This window comes from Pinus tabuliformis, chromosome 4_2 (assembly GCF_031772625.1).
Source record: "Pinus tabuliformis cultivar Carrire ecotype Pingquan chromosome 4_2, CPIR1, whole genome shotgun sequence".
Classification (NCBI taxonomy): Eukaryota; Viridiplantae; Streptophyta; class Pinopsida; order Pinales; family Pinaceae; genus Pinus; species Pinus tabuliformis.
The window spans coordinates 430,226,581-430,252,213 of NC_142304.1; the positions used below are offsets into that span (position 1 = coordinate 430,226,581).

The 25,633-nt window shown below is 39.0% G+C and overlaps 1 protein-coding gene across 2 annotated transcripts in view; it reads right to left on the reverse strand.

The window, feature by feature from the left end:
* LOC149169799 (tetratricopeptide repeat (TPR)-containing protein) overlaps positions 1-25,633 on the reverse strand; it is a 437,974-nt gene that overhangs the window by 200,336 nt on the left and 212,005 nt on the right. For both annotated transcript variants that reach the window (XM_089428816.1, XM_089428817.1), the window contains exon 11: positions 2,442-2,563. In XM_089428816.1, coding sequence (XP_089284942.1) covers positions 2,442-2,563 — 122 coding nt within the window. The remainder of the gene's footprint in view (positions 1-2,441; positions 2,564-25,633) is intronic.

Below are 25,633 nucleotides of genomic sequence, written 5' to 3' on the forward strand. Positions count from 1 at the left end.
GCGAATTTCGAATTTATTCGTTCAAATTCACCGAACCCGGTGACTAAGGCTATAGTGCAGGATTCCCAGGATAGCACAAGGCTAGCAGGCTGCAACAGTGCGAGAGGCACAGGAGTGTTGCACCAGTGCAGGATGGCACAAACAGGTGTGCAACGGTGCGAGATGCACAGAGTTGTTGCAGCAGCGTGGAGGTCAGAGAGGGAGCACTTGTCAGTGATAGAGGGAGCTTCAACATCAAGAGTGTTTCTAGCCTGATGGAGATGTCAGAGTTGGGAGATCAGTTACTTACTTCTCAATAACTGGGTTGCAGTGCAACAGTTAGAAGTGGTAGTGCTATGGGCAGCATGATGAGAGGGGTTGCAATGCAGATGCAACAGTGCCAGTGGCAGGGCCATGGGCAGCAGCACAGATGCAAAGGGAGTTGCAGTACGAATGCAACAATGGCAGTGGCAGGGCCATGGGTAGCAGTATAGGATGTGGCAGTGTAGAGGATGTTGGGCAGCAGGCCTAGCATTAGCACAGGGACTGATGCCAGATGATCAGAGTGATGCTCAATGAGGAGTATTGCTAGAGCACAGTCCTCGCTAAGAGGTAGTGTTGATCTGGGGCAATGAATACAGAAGCAGAGAGGCAGAGGTAGCATTGGGAGGATCAGCACAATAGCCGGAGAGAGGGACGCAGAAGCAGCCAAGGGTTCACGCAGAGCCAGCCAAGAGTTGCACAGTGCCTCAGAGGGCCAGCGTGGGTGATGCAAAGGGCCAGAGGGCTGACACCGTGCCTCTGCAGGCTGACGCAGGCCAAGCCAAAGTGATGTTGGGATAACGCTGGGCCAAAGAGAGGTTGACGCTGGGGTTTTGTGGGGCAGATTGGAGCTGTGGAGCTGCTGCAGTGTTTATCTGGGGTTTCAGCCAGAATATCTGCTTCCGAGTAGTGAGGTACTACTGCCAAGATTTTTCTCTGTTGGGTGAGCCAAATTTTGGCACCCAAATTGTATTCTGAAACTGTTTAACAAATCAAACCCTCAAATAGCTGCACCGGTTTTCCCGCATTGGGTTTTTCCGGGGACATTAGTCCAAAAACAACGGTGTCACTCGTGTGCTTGTTTCTATTTCCTTCAGTTAAACATCTGTAATGTGTTGAGCATGTACTTGTATTTATTTCCAGTATTTACATGGTAAATAACTTGTTAATTAACAGAACAAGTAGGTAGGAATAAATCAGTAAAATGCATGAAGGGTTTCTAACGTGTCACACTTAGAAATTCCAACATCAAGGGAATTCTCAAGTAATCTTTATCACCAACAACATAATCCCCTTTCTTTCTTGACAGTGAAGAATATGATCTCAATGATGACCCAAAATACCAGATAATAAATGATTTCATCAATGGAGTCTAGCTTGGGTGGTTAAGAGGAGAAGTTGTTATCCTCCTCACATATGTTAAAATCTCACTTAGACTTGTTTGCCCCTTGTGCACCAATTGCCTCCACAAGAAACCTTTACATTTGTATAGGACCAAGGGCAATACTTGGATGAATTTAGTGAATTAGATCGCCCCTAATGACAACCACTCAGCCAAGAATTGATTGCACAAAACTGCGAATGAAACCATTTCCATGGAACAATTCCAACAAACGAAAACAAATCTATTTAGTGTTTCTGTTGTCTTCTTTCGGGAGATGCCTTTGCACTCCCTATGCTCATAACATCTTTGTACATTTCTAATTCCATGGCAAAATCCTGAACACTAGTGGACATTCATATATAGATTAAAAATTAAATGAGAAATTCCAAGAAAAGCATGAAAGTTAGCAATCTTTATCACATCAAAATCCAATTTGCCATTACCTACCTGAATGGAAATATGTGCACTTGGGGCATAAGAATCAACATTGAAATCCATAAGTAGCCTAAGTTTTAAGACAATTATTCAGTTAGTTTGTGTCGAACTTTAAATGGTTCAATCTTATATCTATCCAACCCATATTTTCTCTGCCTAAACCTGATAGCCAAAAATGAAATCAAGAGGAAGGTAAAACAACTATAAAATGTATCAAGAAAGTTTCTAATCCAAGCACGTCAAGGTAGAAGTAATGAATCTAGAGCACACTCATCTGTAGAAATATCCTAAATCTGAAAAGGCAGTGAAAAATTAAAATTCTTATTTAATGAATTATAGTTCAGAATCTCTAATTTCGTTGACATCTTTTATATACCAAACTGAAACAATGATTATAACTAAAGTAAAAGAGAATATGAGAATCAACGATGCACTACAGTACACGCTCTTCAAAATTCCATTTATGTTGACAAACATTTAGCCATAAAAGTATGAACGTTTTATCTCCACATAATTACTAAAAATGAGTAAAAACAATCTAAACATGCATTTGAAAGCAATATGTGGCATATAAGTAACATTCATAGTTGAAGGAACTTACATGTCAGCTGAAGATAAAATAGGCCTAAACCCAAAAAATACATTATCTACTCGATTATTATCATCAAGCAATTTGACCCTTTCTGATAGGACACTCTTCGGTAGCTTCTTCTTGATTCTAACCTGTTTGTGACACGTCAGTGAGTCTGAATGAAAAGTTGTGATTCCATATCTATCAATCACCATAAAGGTATGCAAAAGAAATATAAAATAAATCATGTCATCAACAATAATGTAGCATTCTTGATATAAGCCACCTAACATGATGACACAGGACATGTAGGACAATAAATCACGAGTATCTGACGCAAGACACAGCAACCCTAGAAACAGGACATGGTTTATATATAGATTAAAAAAATAACAAATTACACATACAAAAGTGAAATATTGCCATGAAGATTCAAATTTTATTAGAAACTAGAACATTTACATTATATAAATTCAATCATACAACTAGTTACTACCTTTTAGTACTACATCAATGTTGATCAAATGACGAACACATTAGAAATTAGAACCATAAACTGCAATTTTCTCACTATGTCATCAAAATCAAAACATATTACATAGATACTGAGCCACTGCTATTATAGGTAGGATTCACAATGAAAAACAAAAAATAGGCTAGATACTAGAACCATAGATGGAAGAACTGCATAGCTCGTGACTATGACTAGTCCACCCCATGCTAGAATCCTCAAAATCAGCATCATTATCACTGCTCTCTGCTCCATCCTCCTCCTCTGTATCCAATTCAATTTGTGCATATGCTAGTGTGAATGATGACCGCTTAAGAGGATCACCATTATCAAAAGTGCTTACCTCTAGAAGTAGTTAATTAAGATCCAAGTTGGCGAATTCCAACGCAATACTGTTGTCCAAACTCATACCATCAAGAAATGTATCCCACATATTTTTCTTTCCCTTCAACAATTCCTCCCTTTGCCTGTAAATAAGATGAAGCTGGGTGTGCACATACACCATTGTCTCTGCCCTTGATTGCTCAAGCCTGCTCTTCTTCAAACGGTGCAAATTCCCATGTGTGCTCTGATTCCTATTGCAACAAGAGTATAAACTAACCTACAAGAGGAGCCTCATGGCTAATTGTTGTAGAAGAGAACAAGCTGCTCCATGAGTTTCCCACCAAGCATAGGGCTCCTTAACCCCTTTGTCTATCATCATATCATAGCTTCTACATCTCTCAAAGAAAACATCTATGAAGCCCTCCACCTCAACAAGGTATGCTTTATTTGGATATATCCTTCTAAATGCATCTTTCCTCCTCCGTGAAATCTCTCCATCTATGTGACAAGGGAATCTGCATGAAGACCCACGGGCCACCATTGAGCCAATCATTACTATAATATTTGGGATTCAATGAGTGAGTCAAGCAATGCAAAGGTGTGCAACTCTTATCCCACCTGTTGATAAAAATAACCTATATGGTAGTGAATAAAGTCTCTACTAATTTCCCGTACTCATGGCACTCTTCATCGACTCAATAATGGAATCCCACCTCTCATAAACCTCTCTTAGGATGGGTTGGTCCTTGTCTGCAAACTACAACAAAGAGATGATATGGTGCATGATCTTAAAGGTAAGATCTATCCTCTCCTACCAACCATCATCTAATGCTATATCCTTGACCTTTCTTGAAGAAGTTTGATCCATCTTTGTCCAAAAAGACCAAAACTCTAAAATAACCATGGACCCAAGTCTATATTGAACCCCTCAATCTCTTAAGCATGATGAATGAGGAGACAAACCAAGCATCTGCAATCAACCATGATAGATGTATATACTCTTTATAAATTATGAGGTCATCAATATGGTTCAAGGGTGCTTAGAAGTGGGAAGGGTGCTTAGAAGTGGGAGCAAAAGCAGGTAGTGGAAGTGAAAGCAAGAGTGGGGAGCGACAAGTTTCAGAAGCTTCCGAGTCGGGAGCGAATCAAGAGCGAATATTATATAACATATATTTTTATATATTTTGATGCACATATGTCAACAAAAGCATGTAGAATGATGAATTAGTTATAAAAAGCATAAAAACATGGATTAAACCATATAACATCAATCATCTAATAGACATGGGATCATCAACATGAGCTACATAAACATCATCTGGCTCAAAGTCTAAGGACTCCTTAGACTCCTCTACAACCTCAGTAGTAGTAGTAGCAACAAAACTAGACATCAAAACTACAAATCACTGATCAACATGATCACTCATGAAACTCATCATTGATTCAGCACTACTAGAAATGGGATCATCAACAAGAGCTACATAAACATCATCTAGCTCAAAGTCTTCAGACTTGGATTCCTCAACCTTATAATATGGTAGAAATGGAAAATTTTAACATGCCTAACCAATGATTTTGGTTTGAGTGAAGGGTTCATCTCCTCAATCTTATAATATGGTAGAAAAATCTTAGCGTGCTTAACCAATTATTTTCCTTTGAGTGAAGGGTACATTTTAGTTAAGGCCATGGTAGAAGAGTTCAACAAGAAATACCACCAACATCAACGAAGTTCAATAATTAATGACACCAACATCAAGGTACTTAAAGGGCTTCATGCTCTTGATCAAATGCCAATCTTATACCCTCACGCGTGACAATCAATTGGAAACATTGCAATCCCCTAAATATTAAAATTCTGAAAACCATTATGTCTATTGGGTTTTGAGTGATATCTAAAGTGTTGAAGAATGTAACTAGTTTCGGTCTTCATAATTGTATTTGAGTCATAATGAAATGTATTATCAAAAGAAAGAAAAAGATTTTTTTATTATCATCAGTATGATTTATTAAAGCATGGGTTTCATGCTTGGGCCATCATGTTATAGGTCAAAGTCCCCATTGAGGACTTCTAGGTTATATATTGAGTCATTAAAGTCATTGTCCTTTTTATGAGACCCTTCTTGGGCTTTTGAATCATGTAAAAAAAAAAATTATTGAGTCAAATAAGTCATTTGTCACCTCCATGCCAAATCAGCCCTCACCTGATCAAGTCGCCCTACATCTAGGTAATTCGACCCATAGAAGAGGCTATAAATCAGGGCAGTTCAATTCATTTGAAGGACATCAATTATACAAGTTCGATATACAAGCAGAACTAGCAGAAAAGTGTCAAGTTCCAAGAGAAGAAGGAGAATTGCAAGAGAAGGACAAAAGTCAAAGTTTTGGGCTATCTCTCTCTCATTTGTACAAAGTTATTGGGTTACTGTTCGGATCAAAGAGGTCGAAGTTCTACTAGAGAGGTCAAAGTTTCTACTGTTGCTACTAGATCGAAGTTTCTACTACTTACTAGGTCGAAATTTTGTTGCTGCAAGGTCGAAGTTGTTGCTGGAAGGTTATCATCTACAGAAGAAGGGAAGCGCTGACTTGGTGATATGAGGAAGTTTGTGTCTAGGTCAAAGAGTCTTGGATTATCTCATGAAACTATTGAAGGAAGAGTTTTTGATTGCGTTTTCCACTAGATAGGGGATTTTCCCTAGCTCTCTTCCTACATCTGGTGTCTTTGATCTTCGTGTTATGATTTTGGTAATTGCTTGATGAACTAAGATAAAATAAGAATACAAGAAAGTTAATAAGAACATCACCAGTAATTATCAACATAAAGAAAATATTTATGCCTTTCTGATTTTCCAACATGGTATTAGAGCTAAGGTGAAGAAGAAGGAAAAAGGCAAACTGAAGATCTATTGAAGAGAGAATAAGAAGTTTTAAGAAGTTGAATAAAGGTCAACAAGATCATATAAGAAGACAAGCCTACTATCTTCAAGAACCATGTCTAAAAGGGAGAAAACAAATTAGGTGGAGAATCCAATTACAAGCCATGGAAAAAGAGGATAGGTCTCATCCTCGAGAAGAATAAAGTCTTGGATCTAGTCAAAGGAAAAGTAAAGAAGCCCGCAAATGAATCAACTGATGCAAAAGCAAAGTTCAGAGAAACAGAGATATTGACCATGACCCTAATGATGGATGGAACAAAGGATAACCTCATCCCATATATATCCAACATAGATTCCGCTCAAGAGATGGATCAACAGTTCGAAGGACACTCCTGCATTTGAACAATTATGGAATGCATGTAGTCAAGAAGAAGTCATAATTTCATTAGTAAGCAACAAAGAGAATGAAGAGAAAATTTCAAATGCCTACTCCACACATCACAAGAATAAGGGAACCTTCATGAAGTCCAAAAGGCCAAGAAAGAAGATAGACCTATCCAAGATCGAATGCTACAAATGTCACAAGATGGGTCACTATAGAAGTGATTGTCCTGAGAATCAAAAGAATAAAAGGAGAGACTGGGATCAAGCAAACTTTGTCGAAGAAGGTTCAACAAAGAAAAACAAGGAAGAATCTGAAATCAAAGATTTATTTGCTAGGGACTCTTAAGGATTCTATCTCATACATATCATTCTACTCTAAAGTTTTGAATTATTTCCCTTTATGCTTTGATTTCTAGTAATTGTAGGTTTAACATGCTTTGGATATACATTTTTGAATAGTTTTGATAAAGTTATAGGTATCCCTTGAGATTGGATTGAGAGGGAGCCCTCACCATTTTTCAAACATAAGTATCTTATTTCTTGTATTATCCTATTATATTTGGTTTCCTTCTCTTATCTAGATGAATTTGTACTCGATGCTAATAACATTTCTTTTCATATTTTTCTTGTTTAGGAAAGACTTGCTAAATGCTCAAGGGCTATGGAGAAGACCTCACAAGACAAATGTTAATTTTAGGTGTGTTCTATGCTTAGAGCAATTTATTTCAATTTTCACAGTTAGCTCAATATATTTTCCAGATTAGCAATCACATCAGCATTATAGTAAATTGCAGATAGAACATAAACATAGATCGCATAAGACAAGCCAAGACAAGAGGACACAAGATGTGGCGCTAGCCAGGGACAAACCCCAATGTGGGTAAACCCTTGATCAATTCTTATTATATGTTCTTCAATAGTTCAGCAGATAGAGAGAGAGAGAGAGTTAGTACATATACAACAGAAGTCAACACTTTGACTTATCTAAATAAGAGCATAGATCATCTCTAAGAAGATGATACATGAGGTAGTTGAACTCAATTGAAGACATGCTGCTTCAATTGATTCTCCAATGTGATTCCATCGCCTTGCTGCACCTATCGTTGTGCTTCTCCTCATCATCATGCTACACCTCACCGTGCTGCACCATGTTGCACCCATCATCACTATGTTGCATCTCATCATGCTTCACTAATCATGATTGTACCCATCATTGTACTACATCATGTACCATTGCTCCACCATGAACCATTGTTGCACCATGTACTCGCTGCAGCAAGTATCATTGCTATCCCAAGTACCATTGTTGCACCATGTACTTGTGATCCCATGTGCCATTATTGCACCATGCTACCACACTGTTGTCCCAATGTGCCATTGTTGCATCATGCTACCACTGTTGTCCCATGTGGCATTGTTGATCCTATGTGGCATTGCTATTCCATGTTTGCAATATTGTTGTTCCATTGTTGGTCATCAATATATGGCCCACTGTAATACAAACTGTTGGTAAGAACTTCTTGTGACAGTATATAGAATCTCCTCATAAATGAAGAGACCTCTCCAATGACCCAACACAAGTAACCATACTTCTGCACTTCTGTTTATGGGCAGTGTTTTGGTCACTGGTTAGGGCTCCCACAACCCAATAGTCATGCCCAAAACACACATTAACTTATGCAGCCTCCTTTCCTCTTCAAGTTATGTGACCTCGTTGTTTGAGGAGGCACCTACAGCTCTATGTTTGACCCTCAAAACAGCACCTACAGGCCTGCGGCCTAGTCACAACAGAACAGTCCATTACTCGGCCTGTTTCAGGAGGAATCCCTGCGTTTACTAGCCCAGAACAGTCCCTTATTATTGTAGCCCTCCAACATGGTAATTCAGCCCTCCTTCCAACACTCGGTCACCTGAAAACATCCTTTCAACCCCTCATTGGCCTGTCATCCTTACTGCGGCTAGGGCATGTTAGTAACCCTCCTTCAATGCGATTAGGGACAACATAAGTCTTCCTTAGACAACCTATAGAAGGCTTCTCCTTGCAGCGTGGATGAGCCCTCCTTGACTGCAACTAGGTGACCCTTTCAGGACAACATTAAGGTCTCTCCTCCATAACTACGTTAGGAGCTAGGGCATCTCCTAGGACTGCATTTAGGGCATCCACCTCTTAGACTTCTCTTCCACTAAAACACAAGTGGAGAGAAATCAAGAGTGGAGTGTGTGTGAAATGACTCTCAAGTCATCTCCTTTTATGCTAAAGCGTTGAGCACATGTGGGGGTTATTTGGTTGCCGGCCGACCTTGAAGAATTGTCCCATAACACAAATAAATTCATATCTCCATGAATACTTATCGGAATCGGATGATCTTTAGATCAATCCTACACCTCTCGATAAGAGGGATCCAAGAAAAATATCAGCTGCCATAAACAAGATGACCCACATGGAGTTTGGCCCTAGTTGCAATTTTAACACTCCCTCTCAACTAGGGAGAACTCCATCCATTGATCCATCTGCTAGACTGTATTATCTCTGCCAACAATGCCCTGCACTGCTTTGCTCTGTTGAACCATGAAGAAGAGGAATTGATCGAGAATGTCTCATACCATTCTCTACTGACCCGAAATTAGTCCCATATGTAGAGAGTGTGTCATACCACTCTTACTGATCCCATATCAGTTCCAAGAGAGGGTGAGTCATATCACTCTTATTGATCCGAATTCAGTGCCAATTGATCCCAGATCAATATCAAAAGAGAGTGTCTCAAACCACTCATACTAATCCCAGATCAGTTTCATTGATCCCAGATCAATATCAAAAGAGTGTCTCAAACCACTCATACTGATCCCAAATCAGTGTCATTGATCCCAGATTAATGGAGATCATCCTAGCATAGGGAGTACAGTAGATACAACAATGCATCAATCGATAGTACTACTATGGTCCCTAACCCCATTTCCCTACTCATTGGCCAAATGAGATGTACTTCCCATGAGTCCCAGACTACATGGGTAGGATGCCTCGACAAGAAAAACACTCATCCTGTCCATAAGTCCCCACGGGGTATCACAGGGGAAAGCTGAACCATTCACCCAGTACATAGCACACCACTAGGGGAGGGTGAGTCGCCCTATGGTCGCTTGTTGCTCCAAGAAGTACCCCAATCCCCCCAGAGCTCCCAGAGCTCAATGCATGCATCATACAGGATCCTCATAAGAGGGTCTCTCAATGACTCCAAGTTGTTCTGGAAAGTCATTTTACCTTTCCTCGGGGCTTCGACAGAATGTCTGCGACTTGTACATCAGTCGCAATGCGATGGAGCCTTCTTACTCATTAATGTACCATATCCCAGATAAGGTAGTATCTGATGTCTATATGCTGGAGAAATCATAGAATACGAGATTCCTCATCAATCAAATCCCCCTCTGGTTGTCACAGAAGATCACGGTGGTATCCATCATGTGTCAAATAGCTCACTAAAGAGCTTCCGCAACCAAGCATCTGCACACGAGGTCATACTCGTAGTTATGTATTCGGACTTAGCAGTGCTTATAGCAACCAACTTCTGCTTCCTGCTCATCCATGATATCGAAGCAGAACCTAAAGAGAACCAACACTCAGAAGTGCTCTTGCGATCCTCCACATTGCTTGCATACTTAGCATTCGAATAATCATGCAGCTTCATATTTCCGACAGTGTATCTCAATCTATGAGAGGTTGTGCCTGAAGATATCTCAAAAGATCATTGGCACCAATCTAGTGAGGCTCAACCATATATAAGCTCACCATGCTAACTGCAAGATATATATCTGGACAGGAGTTCACCAAGAACATCAATGCTACTATGAGTTTGTGAAACTCGGAGGCATTTCCCAAATTTGGTCCAGCATCACTACCACATAACTTCTGAAAGTTAAGCTCCATCAAGGTAGTCGCGGGCTTGCAGTTTACCATTCCAAATCCGGAGTCCAAGTCCCTCTTACTTTTGCAAATGAGAGGGTCTGCACCTGTCAAAAAGAGGTCGTCCTCAGAAGGTGTCGGTATGAGAGGTCTATCATCCACAACCTTCAAGCAATGGTTTGGATCGGCTTCACTCCTAGTGAATCTCAGCTTCATCAGACAGCTATCAATCCTCTCATACTAAGCCCGTGGTGTTTTGCTTCAAGCCATAGAGGGCTTTCTTCCACCTGCATACATGAGATTCTCGATCATGAACCTCAAAACCCTCGGGTTGTTCCAAACTTGTGGACCTGCTAAATGAGGGGAATGGTCCCCTTGTAAGATTTTCCTTCGGTACATCTCAGACATGTACCTTCATGCTCTTCTTGAATTCAGGCATCCCTATCACCATCTGACTCACATCAAGTAAGGCCCCATAATAAGTAGACCTCCGATGTTATAGATGAGATATGTCAACTAACATGGTCCCCAATGGACTTCCTGCAACTTGATACAAATTGCCAACCCTGAACCCATGAGTAAAAGCATCTTTGAAAAATCTATTTTCAAACACGTACCTTTCATTCGATGAATGCCACCTTGAAACCTTTGACTTCCATTGCCAAAACGGACACCAGGTTCTTCTTGCGATCAGGTACATAAAGAGATTCTTATAAATGAATTGAGTTACCCTCATTTAGTTGAGGGGTACATTCCATACACCCTTTTCGGGATAGGTGGCATTAACTCCAAGTATAATCCCATGATTGCTTCCATCTCTACCAAATTAGAAAGTGCACCCCTCTATCTGATGAAGTGCCTTGAAGCACTACAATAAGCCAAATTCCCAAGGAGTCTGGAGGAGAGGGCCAATATAAGATAATGTTGCTTTATCTTACCGAAAACAACATTTGATTCTTCATACCTGGAGTTCCTTGTTTTCATTGAAGAGTCAGTCGTTTCCTTGATGACCTACATTACCTGTTGTTGTCGCGCGGATTGACACGACAACGCTCAGACCGGGGGCTGTCACTCTAATCCCCGATCCCTCCGTTTAAGCCTGTCTCCCGCGGCTAAGGGGGGTAGTCCCTGTGAGATGATGAGACCAACTGTAGACCAGTTGGTTGGGAGACACGAGATACGATATAAAAGCACTTGATGGATTTGATTAATTTAACAGACCAGTGCCTTAAGAGATTGTGGTTAAAACGATTACTTATTAAATGATATAAAAAATATGGACCACGAACAGTAATCATCTATCATCAGCTAAATCACAATGCTCTTAGAATGACCAAAACGATATCCAACAACTGAAAATTTTGAAAAGATGAATGCTTTAAACCACCACGAATCATAAATCATTAACCAGATATCAATTTCGCATCTCGACTTTGAAAATTTAGGTCTCAGCATGAAAGATGATGAATCCCGAAAATGACTGGATCTGGCAAACAAGAGAATTTTCCACAAAAAATTTATGCTTTTTCAAATTTTTATTTTTTTTTTTAAACAAAAGATTAAAAAATGAAATCTAAAAATTAATCTATTTTAAAAATAAAACTAAATCTAAAATCTTTTTTATTTTTTTATATCTAAGAAAGGAAAAAAATCTAAAAAAAATTAAAATCTAACAATTATAAAAATTTAAATTTCCTAAATCTAAACTAAAATAAATTAAAATCTAAATAAAACCACGCTAACTCCTTTTTTTTTTATGTTTTAAAAAATGAAACTTTAAAAAATTCTAACATTTTAAAAAAAAATCTAATTCAAAATCTACGCTAAAACCTAACTAAACGTGAATCCTTTTTTTTTATTTTTTATATTGGAATTTATAAAACTAAAAAAAAAAAGAGACAAACCCTAACTATACGCTATCATAACTACGCATACCAAACAAAGCAAATTATGAAACGTATGAAGCGTATGAAGTGTGAGACGGTTTTCGTGACAGGGCTCGGAGGCGAGAACGAAGGCTTCGTTGGTGTCGTATGCATAACCAGATGCGTGAAACGGTTTGGACGAGTTGATGGGGTCAATGCGAAAGGCAGAGCTCGGCTTTTGGGCTGGAAAATTTCAATGCCTCTACGCACGATGCTTGCTGCAATCACACGCTACGATGAATTTAACACCTAAATCCTGAGACAAATTTGCAGGCATGCGGATTCCGGCACCAGACGGAGGAGGGGGGGAGCATGAATCGATTTTAAGATTACGCAGATTATCTGGATTGATGGCGGAAAAGAATGTGAGTGTTTGCAGGGATCGAAACGTAAACAGCGAAAAATTACCTGAGAACGCACGCACTATTCCAGTTAAATGTCACGGTTTTTTGCAGGCCTGCGTTAAAATAGAAATCCCGACCCCGACAGAGAAAGATTGAAATGAAAAATGGAAATTCGATAGCACAGTTTGACGGCGGTAGGAGAAAAAAAAATCGATTTGGAACTTACCTGGACGCAGACGCAGTGATTTGAAAAAAATTGAATCGATTTTACCTGTTCGGCTTTCTGAAATTTGATTCTCTGAGCGTGATTTACCTGGACAATGGATAACAGATGGTGGTGGCGTTGAATCAATTTTGCTGATACGATGAACCTGACCAGCATAACCCCTCAGCCGCAATGCCAATTTGTTTTAGTAGTTTGATACGTGATGAAATCGCAGGTGGGAGGGTGGCGTATGGAGAAACGACTTTGCTGAATGAAGCTTTCGAACGGATGGTGACCACGATGCAGCAGTGAGGGTTTATGCAGGTCGGTTGACAAATGATTTGTCTGCAAAATGTTGGACCCAGATCTGAAAAATCACTGATGCTTAGAACCCTTGGATAGCTGGGACAGAGGTCCTGCAAGAATAAATTTTCCTCCAGATCCCTGTAATCCTGCGAATGGTAAACAAAGAACCCGGCAGCTATACGCAAAGATTTAAAGTAAAACCCTTAAAAATTAACCTAAAATCACAAAAAAATTTGCAGTAAACAAAATCAAAACCCTAGATCCAGCAAAAGCATTACAGATATGGCCCCTTGACAGCCTGATTCAGCAATAAGAACGGAAATATTTTAAAGAAACGAAAATTCCAGATTTTCACTGTGAAGAACTTCAGAAAATCTCTCATGCAAATTAGAAAAATAAACCGAATGATAGACCCAGGATCAAATCCAACTGGGCTCAGCGAAAAATGCTTGCGGGAGTTGGCTGATTCAGCCGAGAACTTCCCCGAACACCCACAAAATTCCTTCAGAAAATGTTTTCTGCACAGCTCAAAGCAACCGTCAACAAAGAGGGCAAAAATGCTGCTAGATCTCAAACAGTAATGGAGATACCTGCCATTACTTCAGAAACCCTAACAGCACCCAAACCCCAGCAAGTGAACAAGATACCTGTGCTCACAATACTCTACAAAAAGCTATTATTAATGGCTGAAAATAACATATGCAGAAAATGAAATGATCTCACAGCATTCCAAGAGAGTAACACCAGCAAGATATGGACCCCAAAGTCTTCCTTTATTAACCAGAAACAGATTTACAAGAGAGCTTCTTCAGTATCAGACTCACAGATCCAATTGAATCTGAAATGACCACCTAAGACCCTATATAAAGGAAATGATCCCAACGGCTAGTTCGAATGATCCATGTAGAAATGATCTCGACCGTTGATGAGGATCAAGACATCTCTTGATCTCATCCGTCGATTTATTCACTTAAAATATTATTTTATTTTATTTTTTAAATTTTTAAATTTTTTTATTATTTTTTATTTTATTTTATTTTTAAATTTTTAAAATTTTTAAAATTTTTTTATTATTTATTATTTTATTTCATTTTTAAATTTTTAAATTTCTTAATTTTTATTTATTTTATTATTTTATTTCATTTTTTAAATGGATCATCGAACTAAGCCTTTGGAAACATCACCTAGGACCTAGGACTTAGGACTCACGAGGGGATTTAAAACATTTTCAACCCTCAAGACACATTTCATGATGACTTTTTACAATTTACATCTCAAGGGGACAAACCCACTTAATACAGACCCTCACAAAACACCCAGTTCTGCGACACAACTATAATCTAGCAGATCAACACACTAGGATTCTCCTAAAGTTCTAATGACAAAATCCATCCCGGCTTTGGGGTCAGGTTTGAAGGAAAACTCTGCCGATCCATGGATCGGTGAGACGAAAAACCTTCCGGGACGTAGATTACCACTAGAAAGTTAGGTCCACCTAGGCAATACACGACTCATATCTGCTAAGATTATTTACAATTAATACATGCAAACTGGGTTTACAATTAGATTGATCAAGTTGCTGATGACTGCTGGATGGCACGGACATGCTGATCAGGTGCTACCCCTTTCTTGCAAAGAAAAGGGGGGTGTACTGCATGGGTAGTTGACCAGTAGAGGTCAACATCTGGCTCTACTTGGGGACATGTTGCTGCTTGCAGGAATGTGAGAATCCAGAATCTGCAACCATACAACACAAAAATAAGTAGCGTCCATCCAAAAAATCATCATATACGTTAAGCACAATAAAGATAAAAGCTCTTCATTTATTAACTATCTAAAGCAGAAATAAGAATGCTGAAAAAAACAGGGAGTAGGGTTTGAAATACGATACAAAAGATGCCCCATGGCATCAGATGTGTTCAATATAGTGCATACTGAGCATTTGTCTGCTTTCAAGCAAATCTATGGGCTGCTTGTCGGATGTGCCATGTCCAATTTTGCATATGGTAGGACTTTTTCCTATCCGAAAATCAAGCTGCTCACGGCCGTCTGATGTATCAAATCTTCGTCTTATCTTCTTTCTCTTGCGCTTTTTCTTTTTGGCTGGTTGAATTACTGATGACCTGGTACTTTCTGTTTCAAAGCTATCAGATGAAGTATGTAAGATATGCGTGCTATGTCTTTCTTCATCTTGCATCTGATCTTTATCATTCTTAAGTCTGTCTGGATCACCCTCAATCAACCATCTTTCAATCGAATCAACAACCTCCCAATAATAAGATGAATCTTGTTGCAGCAAATGAGAAGACTCCTGATCTGTTGATGTTTGCTGGTTTCTCTTATCCTCTGCCAGTTGCTGAAACCTTTGAACTTGTGTTTTAATGGCATCCATCTGACTAGATTGTTCAACCTTTGTAGCATTGATTTGTCTGGCATGGTGTTCTTGCATGTCTTTTATTACTTTAACATTCTTTTCCTTTATGTCCATCAAGCAATGCTGCATAAAATTTATTTCTTCTTTATGATTCGCTTGCATGTCAGCCACTTGATTATTATGATTGAACGTCATGATAGTCATTTCCTCATCCATAGTTAGTAACTTGTTTTGCATAGAGTCAATTTCCCTATCATAATCAGCTTTCTTGGTCACCATATTTTCCTCTAAGACTGACATCTTGCTTTGCATGATTCTAATTTCTGTTTCATGATTAGTTTTCATGACCTCAATTTCTTTAGCATGCTGATTTTGCGTGACCTCAATCTCCCTATTACGTTTTTCCAGGTGGGTGCATAAAGTTTTCACGTCATTGACATAATTAGTTTGATTGATTTCCATATTTCTCACCAGCATCATTAGATCTCGTAAAATTTGCTTTTGCTCTTCCCTTTCATTGTCATTTGTCCCTGATTTTTCACTATCATGAACCTGATCTGCAATATTTTCGGTGGAAGACACATTCTGATATGAAGATTCATCTTTCTGTTGCACAATTTTAGAGGCAGAAGGCAAGCTGTTTGGATAACCATATCTATTTTTAAAAGCATCGACAATGTCTTCTAAAGAAGTGAAAGATTCCTTTGGAAAATTGTTAAACCAATTCAAAGCATCATCTTCTAAAGAAAGGACAAATAGGCGCATTTTGATATCTTCATGATTAAACTGAGGGGATCTACAGTATATGATCATGATGCGAGTAAACAAGACTAGATGCCTTCTAACAGCGATTGGGTCACCACCCGAGAAAATAGGTAACTTAGGAATGGCATCTTCCGGAAAATCATGGAGACGTTCAGTAAAACGACATGGCTTAAATGAATAATCCATGATAAATGATAAGGGATTAGATGAATGATAGAACTAGATCTCTGCTCAAGAAAATCAAGAGATGAAAGAAGTGGAGTCGCAACTTGAACAATGAATCTGATTCTAAGATCCAAAAAGGAATCACAAGCAAATATGAGGAAGGCTTCTTGTCTGGGAAAAATGAGAAAATGGAGTCGCCACCCAAACAAGAAACAACCCCAAGAGATGCTGCTGATATGGGATGAAAAGATGCCAAAATATTGAATCTGCCAGCTCAACTGAGAGATGAGAGATGAGAAGATGAATGTCGATGAAACTTCCAGGAACAGAAAAACTCTGTCCCTGGCAACGGCGCCAAAAAATGTTGGCGTTGTCGGGCCAGATGAAAAGATAAAAATGAGAAGGATGATTGTCGTTTGAAACACCGAGAAAAAGTATCCCCGGCAACAGCGCCAAAAAATGTTGTCGTTGCCGGCTCAAACGAATGATAGACAGATGAACGATGAATGATGAAAAAATGATGAAACGCCGAGAAAACAATATCCTCGGCAACGGCGACAAAAAATGTTGGCGTTGCCGGCTCAAACGAATGATAGACAGATGAATGATGAAAAGATTTTGAAACACCAAGGACAGAAAAAACTCTATCCCCGACAACGGCGCCAAAAAATGTTGTCGCGCGGATTGACACGACAACGCTCAGACCGGGGGCTGTCACTCTGATCCCCGATCCCTCCGTTTAAGCCTGTCTCCCGCGGCTAAGGGGGGTAGTCCCTGTGAGATGATGAGACCAACTGTCGACCAGTTGGTTGGGAGACACGAGATACGATATAAAAGCACTTGATGGATTTGATTAATTTAACAGACCAGTGCCTTAAGAGATTGTGGTTAAAACGATTACTTATTAAATGATATAAAAAATATGGACCACGAACAGTAATCATCTATCATCAGCTAAATCACAATGCTCTTAGAATGACCAAAACGATATCCAGCAACTGAAAATTTTGAAAAGATGAATGCTTTAAACCACCACGAATCATAAATCATTAACCAGATATCAATTTCGCATCTCGACTTTGAAAATTTAGGTCTCAGCATGAAAGGTGATGAATCCCGAAAATGACTGGATCTGGCAAACAAGAGAATTTTCCACAAAATTTTTATGCTTTTTCAAATTTTTTTTTTTTTTAAACAAAAGATTAAAAAATGAAATCTAAAAATTAATCTATTTTAAAAATAAAACTAAATCTAAAATCTTTTTTATTTTTTTATATCTAAGAAAGGAAAAAAATCTAAAAAAAATTAAAATCTAACAATTATAAAAATTTAAATTTCCTAAATCTAAACTAAAATAAATTAAAATCTAAATAAAACCACGCTAACTCCTTTTTTTTTATGTTTTAAAAAATGAAACTTTAAAAAATTCTAACATTTTAAAAAAAAATCTAATTCAAAATCTACGCTAAAACCTAACTAAACGTGAATCCTTTTTTTTATTTTTTATATTGGAATTTATAAAACTAAAAAAAAAAAAAAGAGACAAACCCTAACTATACGCTATCATAACTACGCATACCAAACAAAGCAAATTATGAAACGTATGAAGCGTATGAAGTGTGAGACGGTTTTCGTGACAGGGCTCGGAGGCGAGAACGAAGGCTTCGTTGGTGTCGTATGCATAACCAGATGCGTGAAACGGTTTGGACGAGTTGATGGGGTCAATGCGAAAGGCAGAGCTCGACTTTTGGGCTGGAAAATTTCAATGCCTCTACGCACGATGCTTGCTGCAATCACACGCTACGATGAATTTAACACCTAAATCCTGAGACAAATTTGCAGGCATGCGGATTCCGGCACCAGACGGAGGAGGGCAAGAGCATGAATCGATTTTAAGATTACGCAGATTATCTGGATTGATGGCGGAAAAGAATGCGAGTGTTTGCAAGCATCGAAACGTAAACAGCGAAAAATTACCTGAGAACGCACGCACTATTCCAGTTAAATGTCACGGTTTTTTGCAGGCCTGCGTTAAAATAGAAATCCCGACCCCGACAGAGAAAGATTGAAATGAAAAATGGAAATTCGATAGCATAGTTTGACGGCGGTAGGAGAAAAAAAAATCGATTTGGAACTTACCTGGACGCAGACGCAGTGATTTGAAAAAAATTGAATCGATTTTACCTGTTCGGCTTTCTGAAATTGGATTCTCTGAGCGTGATTTACCTGGACAATGGATAACAGATGGTGGTGGCGTTGAATCAATTTTGCTGATACGATGAACCTGACCAGCGTAACCCCTCAGCCGCAATGCCAATTTGTTTTAGTAGTTTGATACGTGATGAAATCGCAGGTGGGAGGGTGGCGTATGGAGAAACGACTTTGCTGAATGAAGCTTTCGAACGGATGGTGACCACGATGCAGCAGTGAGGGTTTATGCAGGTTGGTTGACAAATGATTTGTCTGCAAAATGTTGGACCCAGATCTGAAAAATCACTGATGCTTAGAACCCTTGGATAGCTGGGACAGAGGTCCTGCAAGAATAAATTTTCCTCCAGATCCCTGTAATCCTGCGAATGGTAAACAAAGAACCCGGCAGCTATACGCAAAGATTTAAAGTAAAACCCTTAAAAATTAACCTAAAATCACAAAAAAAAATTGCAGTAAACAAAATCAAAACCCTAGATCCAGCAAAAGAATTACAGATATGGCCCCTTGACAGCCTGATTCAGCAATAAGAACGGAAATATTTTAAAGAAACGAAAATTTCAGATTTTCACTGTGAAGAACTTCAGAAAATCTCTCATGCAAATTTAAGAAAAATAAACCGAATGATAGACCCAGGATCAAATCCAACTGGGCTCAGCGAAAAATGCTTGCGGGAGTTGGCTGGTTCAGCCGAGAACTTCCCCGAACACCCACAAAATTCCTTCAGAAAATGTTTTCTGCACAGCTCAAAGCAACCATCAACAAAGAGGGCAAAAATGCTGCTAGATCTCAAACAGTAATGGAGATACCTGCCATTACTTCAGAAACCCTAACAGCACCCAAACCCCAGCAAGTGAACAAGATACCTGTGCTCACAATACTCTACAAAAAGCTATTATTAATGGCTGAAAATAACATATGCAGAAAATGAAATGATCTCACAGCATTCCAAGAGAGTAACACCAGCAAGATATGGACCCCAAAGTCTTCCTTTATTAACCAGAAACAGATTTACAAGAGAGCTTCTTCAGTATCAGACTCACAGATCCAATTGAATCTGAAATGACCACCTAAGACCCTATATAAAGGAAATGATCCCAACGGCTAGTTCGAATGATCCATGTAGAAATGATCTCGACCGTTGATGAGGATCAAGACATCTCTTGATCTCATCCGTCGATTTATTCACTTAAAATATTATTTTATTTTATTTTTTAAATTTTTAAATTTTTTTATTATTTTTTATTTTATTTTATTTTTAAATTTTTAAAATTTTTAAATTTTTTTTATTATTTATTATTTTATTTCATTTTTAAATTTTTAAATTTCTTAATTTTTATTTATTTTATTATTTTATTTCATTTTTTAAATGGATCATCGAACTAAGCCTTTGGAAACATCACCTAGGACCTAGGACTTAGGACTCACGAGGGGATTTAAAACATTTTCAACCCTCAAGACACATTTCATGATGACTTTTTACAATTTACATCTCAAGGGGACAAACCCACTTAATACAGACCCTCACAAAACACCCAGTTCTGCGACACAACTATAATCTAGCAGATCAACACACTAGGATTCTCCTAAAGTTCTAATGACAAAATCCATCCCGGCTTTGGGGTCAGGTTTGAAGGAAAACTCTGCCGATCCATTGATCGGTGAGACGAAAAACCTTCCGGGACGTAGATTACCACTAGAAAGTTAGGTCCACCTAGGCAATATACGACTCATATATGCTAAGATTATTTACAATTAATACATGCAGACTGGGTTTACAATTAGATTGATCAAGCTGCTGATGACTGTTGGATGGCACGGACATGCTGATCAGGTGCTGCCCCTTTCTTGCAAAGAAAAGGGGGGTGTACTGCATGGGTAGTTGACCAGTAGAGGTCAACACCTGTTATTCCTCCGATCATTGAAGATGTCCCTGGAATGATTGTTATCATCATCAAGTGATGTGTCCCTACCATTCGGACACTCCTTCACATAATGGCCGAACTTATTATTAATAAGGCATATGTCTTTCCTTCCAGCCTTAGATCCGGACTTCCCATTGAAGTGATCTTTAGGTAGGCCATCAAATGCTTCTGTTGCACCACTTGGATAATATTCTCTGCTTCGCCTTCACCTGTGGTGAATTTGAAGAGGGAGGAGGAACTCATTGAGCCTTTTGTCCTTTCCCAACTGTCTTCGGTAATTGCTCTTTCACTCTTGCTTGGGCTTGGTCTTCACCTCAGCTCTGATACCATGTTAATTTTAGGTATGTTCTATGCTTAGAGCAATTTATTTCAATTTTCACAGTTAGCTCAATATCTTTTCCAGATTAGCAATCACATCAGCATTATAGTAAATTGCAGATAGAACATAAACATAGATCGCAGAAGACAAGCCAAGGCAAGACAACACAAGATGTGGCACTAGCCAGGGACAAACCCCAATGTGGGGAAACCCTTGATTAATTCTTCTTATATGTTCTTCAATAGTTCAACAGAGAGAGAGAGAGATAGTACATATACAATAGAAGTCAACACTTTGACTTATCTAAATAAGAGTATAGCTCATCTCTAAGAAGATGATACATGAGGTAGCTGAACTCAGTTGAAGACATGATGTTTCAACTGATTCTCCAAGGTGACTCCATCGCCTTGCTGCACCTATCATTGTGCTACTCCTCATCATCATGCTACACCTCACCGTGTTGCACCATGTTGCACCCATCATCACTATGTTGCATCTCGACATGCTTCACTAATCATGATTATACCCATCATTGTACTGCATCACGTACCATTGCTCCACCATGAACCATTGTTGCACCATGTACTTGCTGCACCAAGTATCATTGTTATCCCAAGTACCATTGTTGCACCATGTACTTGTTGTCCCATGTGCCATTGTTGCACCATGCTGCCACACTGTTGTCCCAATGTGCCATTGCTGCATCATGCTGCCACTGTTGTCCCATGTGGCATTGCTGCTCCTTTGTGGCATTGCTATTCCATGTTTGCCATATTGTTGTCCCATTGTTGGTCATCAACATGTGGCCCACTGTAATACAAACTACTGGTAAGAACTTCTTGTGACAGTATATAGAATCTCCTCATAAATGAAGACACCTCTCCAATCAAACAAGTCAAAGCATGACCCAACACAAGTTACCATACTTCTGCACTACTGTTTATGGGCAGTGTTTTGGTCACTGGTTAGGGCTCCCACTGTAACCTACAACAACCCAACAGTCACGCCCAAAACACACCTTAACTTATGCGGCCTCCTTTCCTCTTCAAGTTATGTGACCTCGTTGTTTGAGGAGGCACCTACAGCTCTATGTTTGACCCTCAAAACAGCGCCTACAGGCCTGCAGCCTAGTCACAACAGAACAGTTGCTCACTTGTCCTATTTTAGGAGGAATCCCTACGTTTACTAGCCCAGAACAGTCCCTTACTATTGCGGCCCTCGAACATGGTAATTCAGCGCTCAGTCACCTGAAAACATCCTTTCAAACCCTCGCTAGCGTGTCATACTTACTACGGCTAGGGCATGTTAGTAACCCTCCTTGGATGCGGTTAGGGACAGTATAAGTCTTCCTTAGACAGCCTATAGAAGGCTTCTCCTTGCAATGCGGATGAGACCTCCTTGACTGCGGCTCATGACCCTTTCAGGACAGCATTAAGGCCTCTCCTGCATAACTGCGTTAAGAGCTAGGGCATCTCTTAGGGCATCCACCTCTTAGACTTCTCTTCCACGAAAACACAAGTGGAGAGATATCAAGAGTGGAGTGTGTGTGAAATGACTCTCAAGTCATCTCCTTTTATACTAAAACGTTGAGCACATGTGGGGGTTATTTGGTTGCTGGCCAACCTTGATGAATTGTCCCATAACATAAATAAATTCATATCTCCATGAATACTTATCGGAATCGGAACCCTAATAGGTTCTCTGTAAAACACTAACCTAAGGGTATGTCAATGCTAATATTAAAACCCTAGTATACTTAGGGTTATTGATGAAATCTAGAAAGTACTATTCTTTTGATGTTTGGGATTTTGATGGTAATGTCATGTTTGGAGTTTTAGTATGGAAACCCTAGTCCTTTAGGGTTGGATGGTAATATATTCCTAGACCTTGAGGTTTTGGTAAATTAGAGTTTACGAAATAAACCCTTATAATATCTAGAGTAAGCACATAGGAATGAAACCCTAGGTGTATGTTTTTCCCTTTGATCAAAACCCTAGCCTAATCAAGATTGTTATATGTCTGACTTTAAATGTATTGATATTTGTGTCTTGGGTTTACCTAATGGATATTGATATGCTTATGCGCGATTATGAAATCCTAGATATGTATATGTGCTAACCTACTTGTTGATGTTCATAATTGTAGGGTTTGTAACTAAGCCCTAGTAGAAGTTTGATATTCTAGGGTATGGTGATATTGTTTCCATTATGATGATAAATCTAAGGTTCACAACAAACCCTAGTAGAAGTTGATCATATTAGATTGTGTTGTGATTGGTTTTATTTGTTGACATCTAAGGCTTAGTGTCTCAAAGATGGAATCTAGGGTTCCTAGTAGAAGTCTGACATATGAATTCTAAAGTTGTTGGATGCATTGTAGAACTAGACTTGTTTAAATTACTTCTAGGGTTTGCAATATATCATAGTAGAGTCTGTCATATTTTTGAAACTAATATTGAGGCCCTAGATATAATGAGACTAATATCTTGATTGAGTTACTGATGTGATCTAGGGGTTATAACCAAACCCGAGCAAGAAGTTGAAGTTTAACAGTATGTATCTCTTGTTGATTATAAACCTAACTAAGTTTAGGTATTTGATATCTAAAGTCTAACGCATCCATGATTCTGATATAGTTAAATTCATGTTTCTATATATGTATTTGGTTGTACTTGCTTTTTGAGTTTTGCATGTACTTAATCTTCAAGATGTTGAAGTTATTCATAAGTAAAGTTGATTTGATTGATAAACATGATGAAGGAAGTTATATGAATGATGATGATCAAGACAACTTTGATAAAAAGGGATGAAGCCATGAAAGATTCTCTGATGCTATGCAAAAGAAGTTGATCTCCCTAAGTTAAGAGGGAGCCTGGATAGAATAAATCTCCCAAGTTGAGAGGGAGGGCATATTATAGTCATGATAAACACCTTGAAGAAGAAATTAGAGAATGTATATTGAGGTGCTACTAATAGAAGGAAAGCAGGATCCGATTGTAGAAAATGTTGACGCATGTGAAGTAGGAAAGGAAGTTGTATGGTTGAGGAAACTTCTATTCGTTTGGGAAGCCTCTAAGTCCTATTGTGATAAATTGTGAAGCACCATTGGGATGATTGAAGACCCCACAGGTTTGTATTTACTTATGTATTTGAAAGGTTGTTACTGATTGGGGTTGTGTTTGTACAGGTAAATCTCTCGAAGTTTTTGGAAGCATGCTTGATGTTACTGATCTATTTCATCAGGAGAGATTTGATATGTTGAGGCATTGTGTGTAATACAAAATGAGTTGGAAGTGAATGATAAATGGATGACCAAGGCAAAGAAAGACAATCCAGCAGAATCTCTCATAGCTAAGATGAAGCTTACTCAAGCGTAATTACCTATCTCATTCAGGCAGGGAGATCGTCATGAATTCGATCATGACCGTAATGACATATATAATATATCTACTATAGCATTTTCAGGATGCGCAACCGGTAGGGGGCTCGACCAAAGGGAGAGGACCTGGTAAGGGGCTCGACCGAGGTTACGAGGGAGAGGAACAACTCTCTTTATGCCTGGTAGGACATCTGGTTGACTTGTGTGTTGATATCTAGTTTCCAAAGTAGGGATGGTCGTGTTGGTCATAAAGCTTTGACCTTGCATTACGCACCTAGTTCCCTGGGTTGATGGTTAGCAAGTAAGCCTAATGGTACCTAGGGTGGTTGAAAGCTTTAGTCCATCTTAGTCCCACCCGGATAGATTGCCCTGGTTAGGAATCTAGTCTGTGGCATTGTGTGTGTGTAATTATGAATACCTCCCTAGTTAAAAGGGAGTGGTGAAGAATGTAACTAGTTTGGGTCTTCATAATTGTATTTGAGTCATAATGAAATGTATTTATCAAAAGAAAGAAAAAGAAACTTTTTATTGTTATCATTATGACTTATTAAAGCATGGGTTTCATGCTTCGGTCATCATGTTATAGGTCAAAGTCCCCATTGAGGACTTCTATGTTTTATATTGAGTCATTAAAGTCATTGTCCTTTTTACGAGACTCTTCTTGGGCTTTTGAATCATGTAAAAAGAATTTTTATTGAGTCAAATAAGTCATTTGTCACCTCCACACCAAGTCGGCCCTCACCTGATCAAGTCGGCCTACATCAAGGTAATTCGACCCACAGAAGAGGCTATAAATAAGGGCAGTTCGATTCATTTGAACAACAACAATTATACAAGCAGAAGAAGCAAAAAAGTGTGAAGTTCCAAGAGAAGAAGGAGAATTGCAGGAGAATAAAAAAGTCGAAGTTTTGGGCTATCTCTCTCTCCCATTCGTACGAAGTTACTAGGTTACTGTTGGGGTTGAAGATCTGATGCTGGAGAGGTCGAAGTTTTTGTTGTTGCTACTAGGTCGAAGTTCCACTGCTACTAGGTCGAAGTTTTGTTGCTGCAAAGTCAAAGTTGTTACAGGAAGGTTATCATCTACAGAAGAAGGGAAGGGTTGACTTAGTGATTGGATGATGTCTTTGTCTAGGTCAAGGAGTCTTGGATTATCTCGTGAAACTATTGAAGAAAGATTTGTTGATTGGGTTTTCCCCTTGTTAAAATTGGCAACTAGGGCCAAACTCCATGTGTGTCATCTGATTAATGGCAGCTGATATTTTTTTTGGAACCCTTGTCATCGAGAGGTGTAGGATTGATCTAAAGATCATCTGATTCC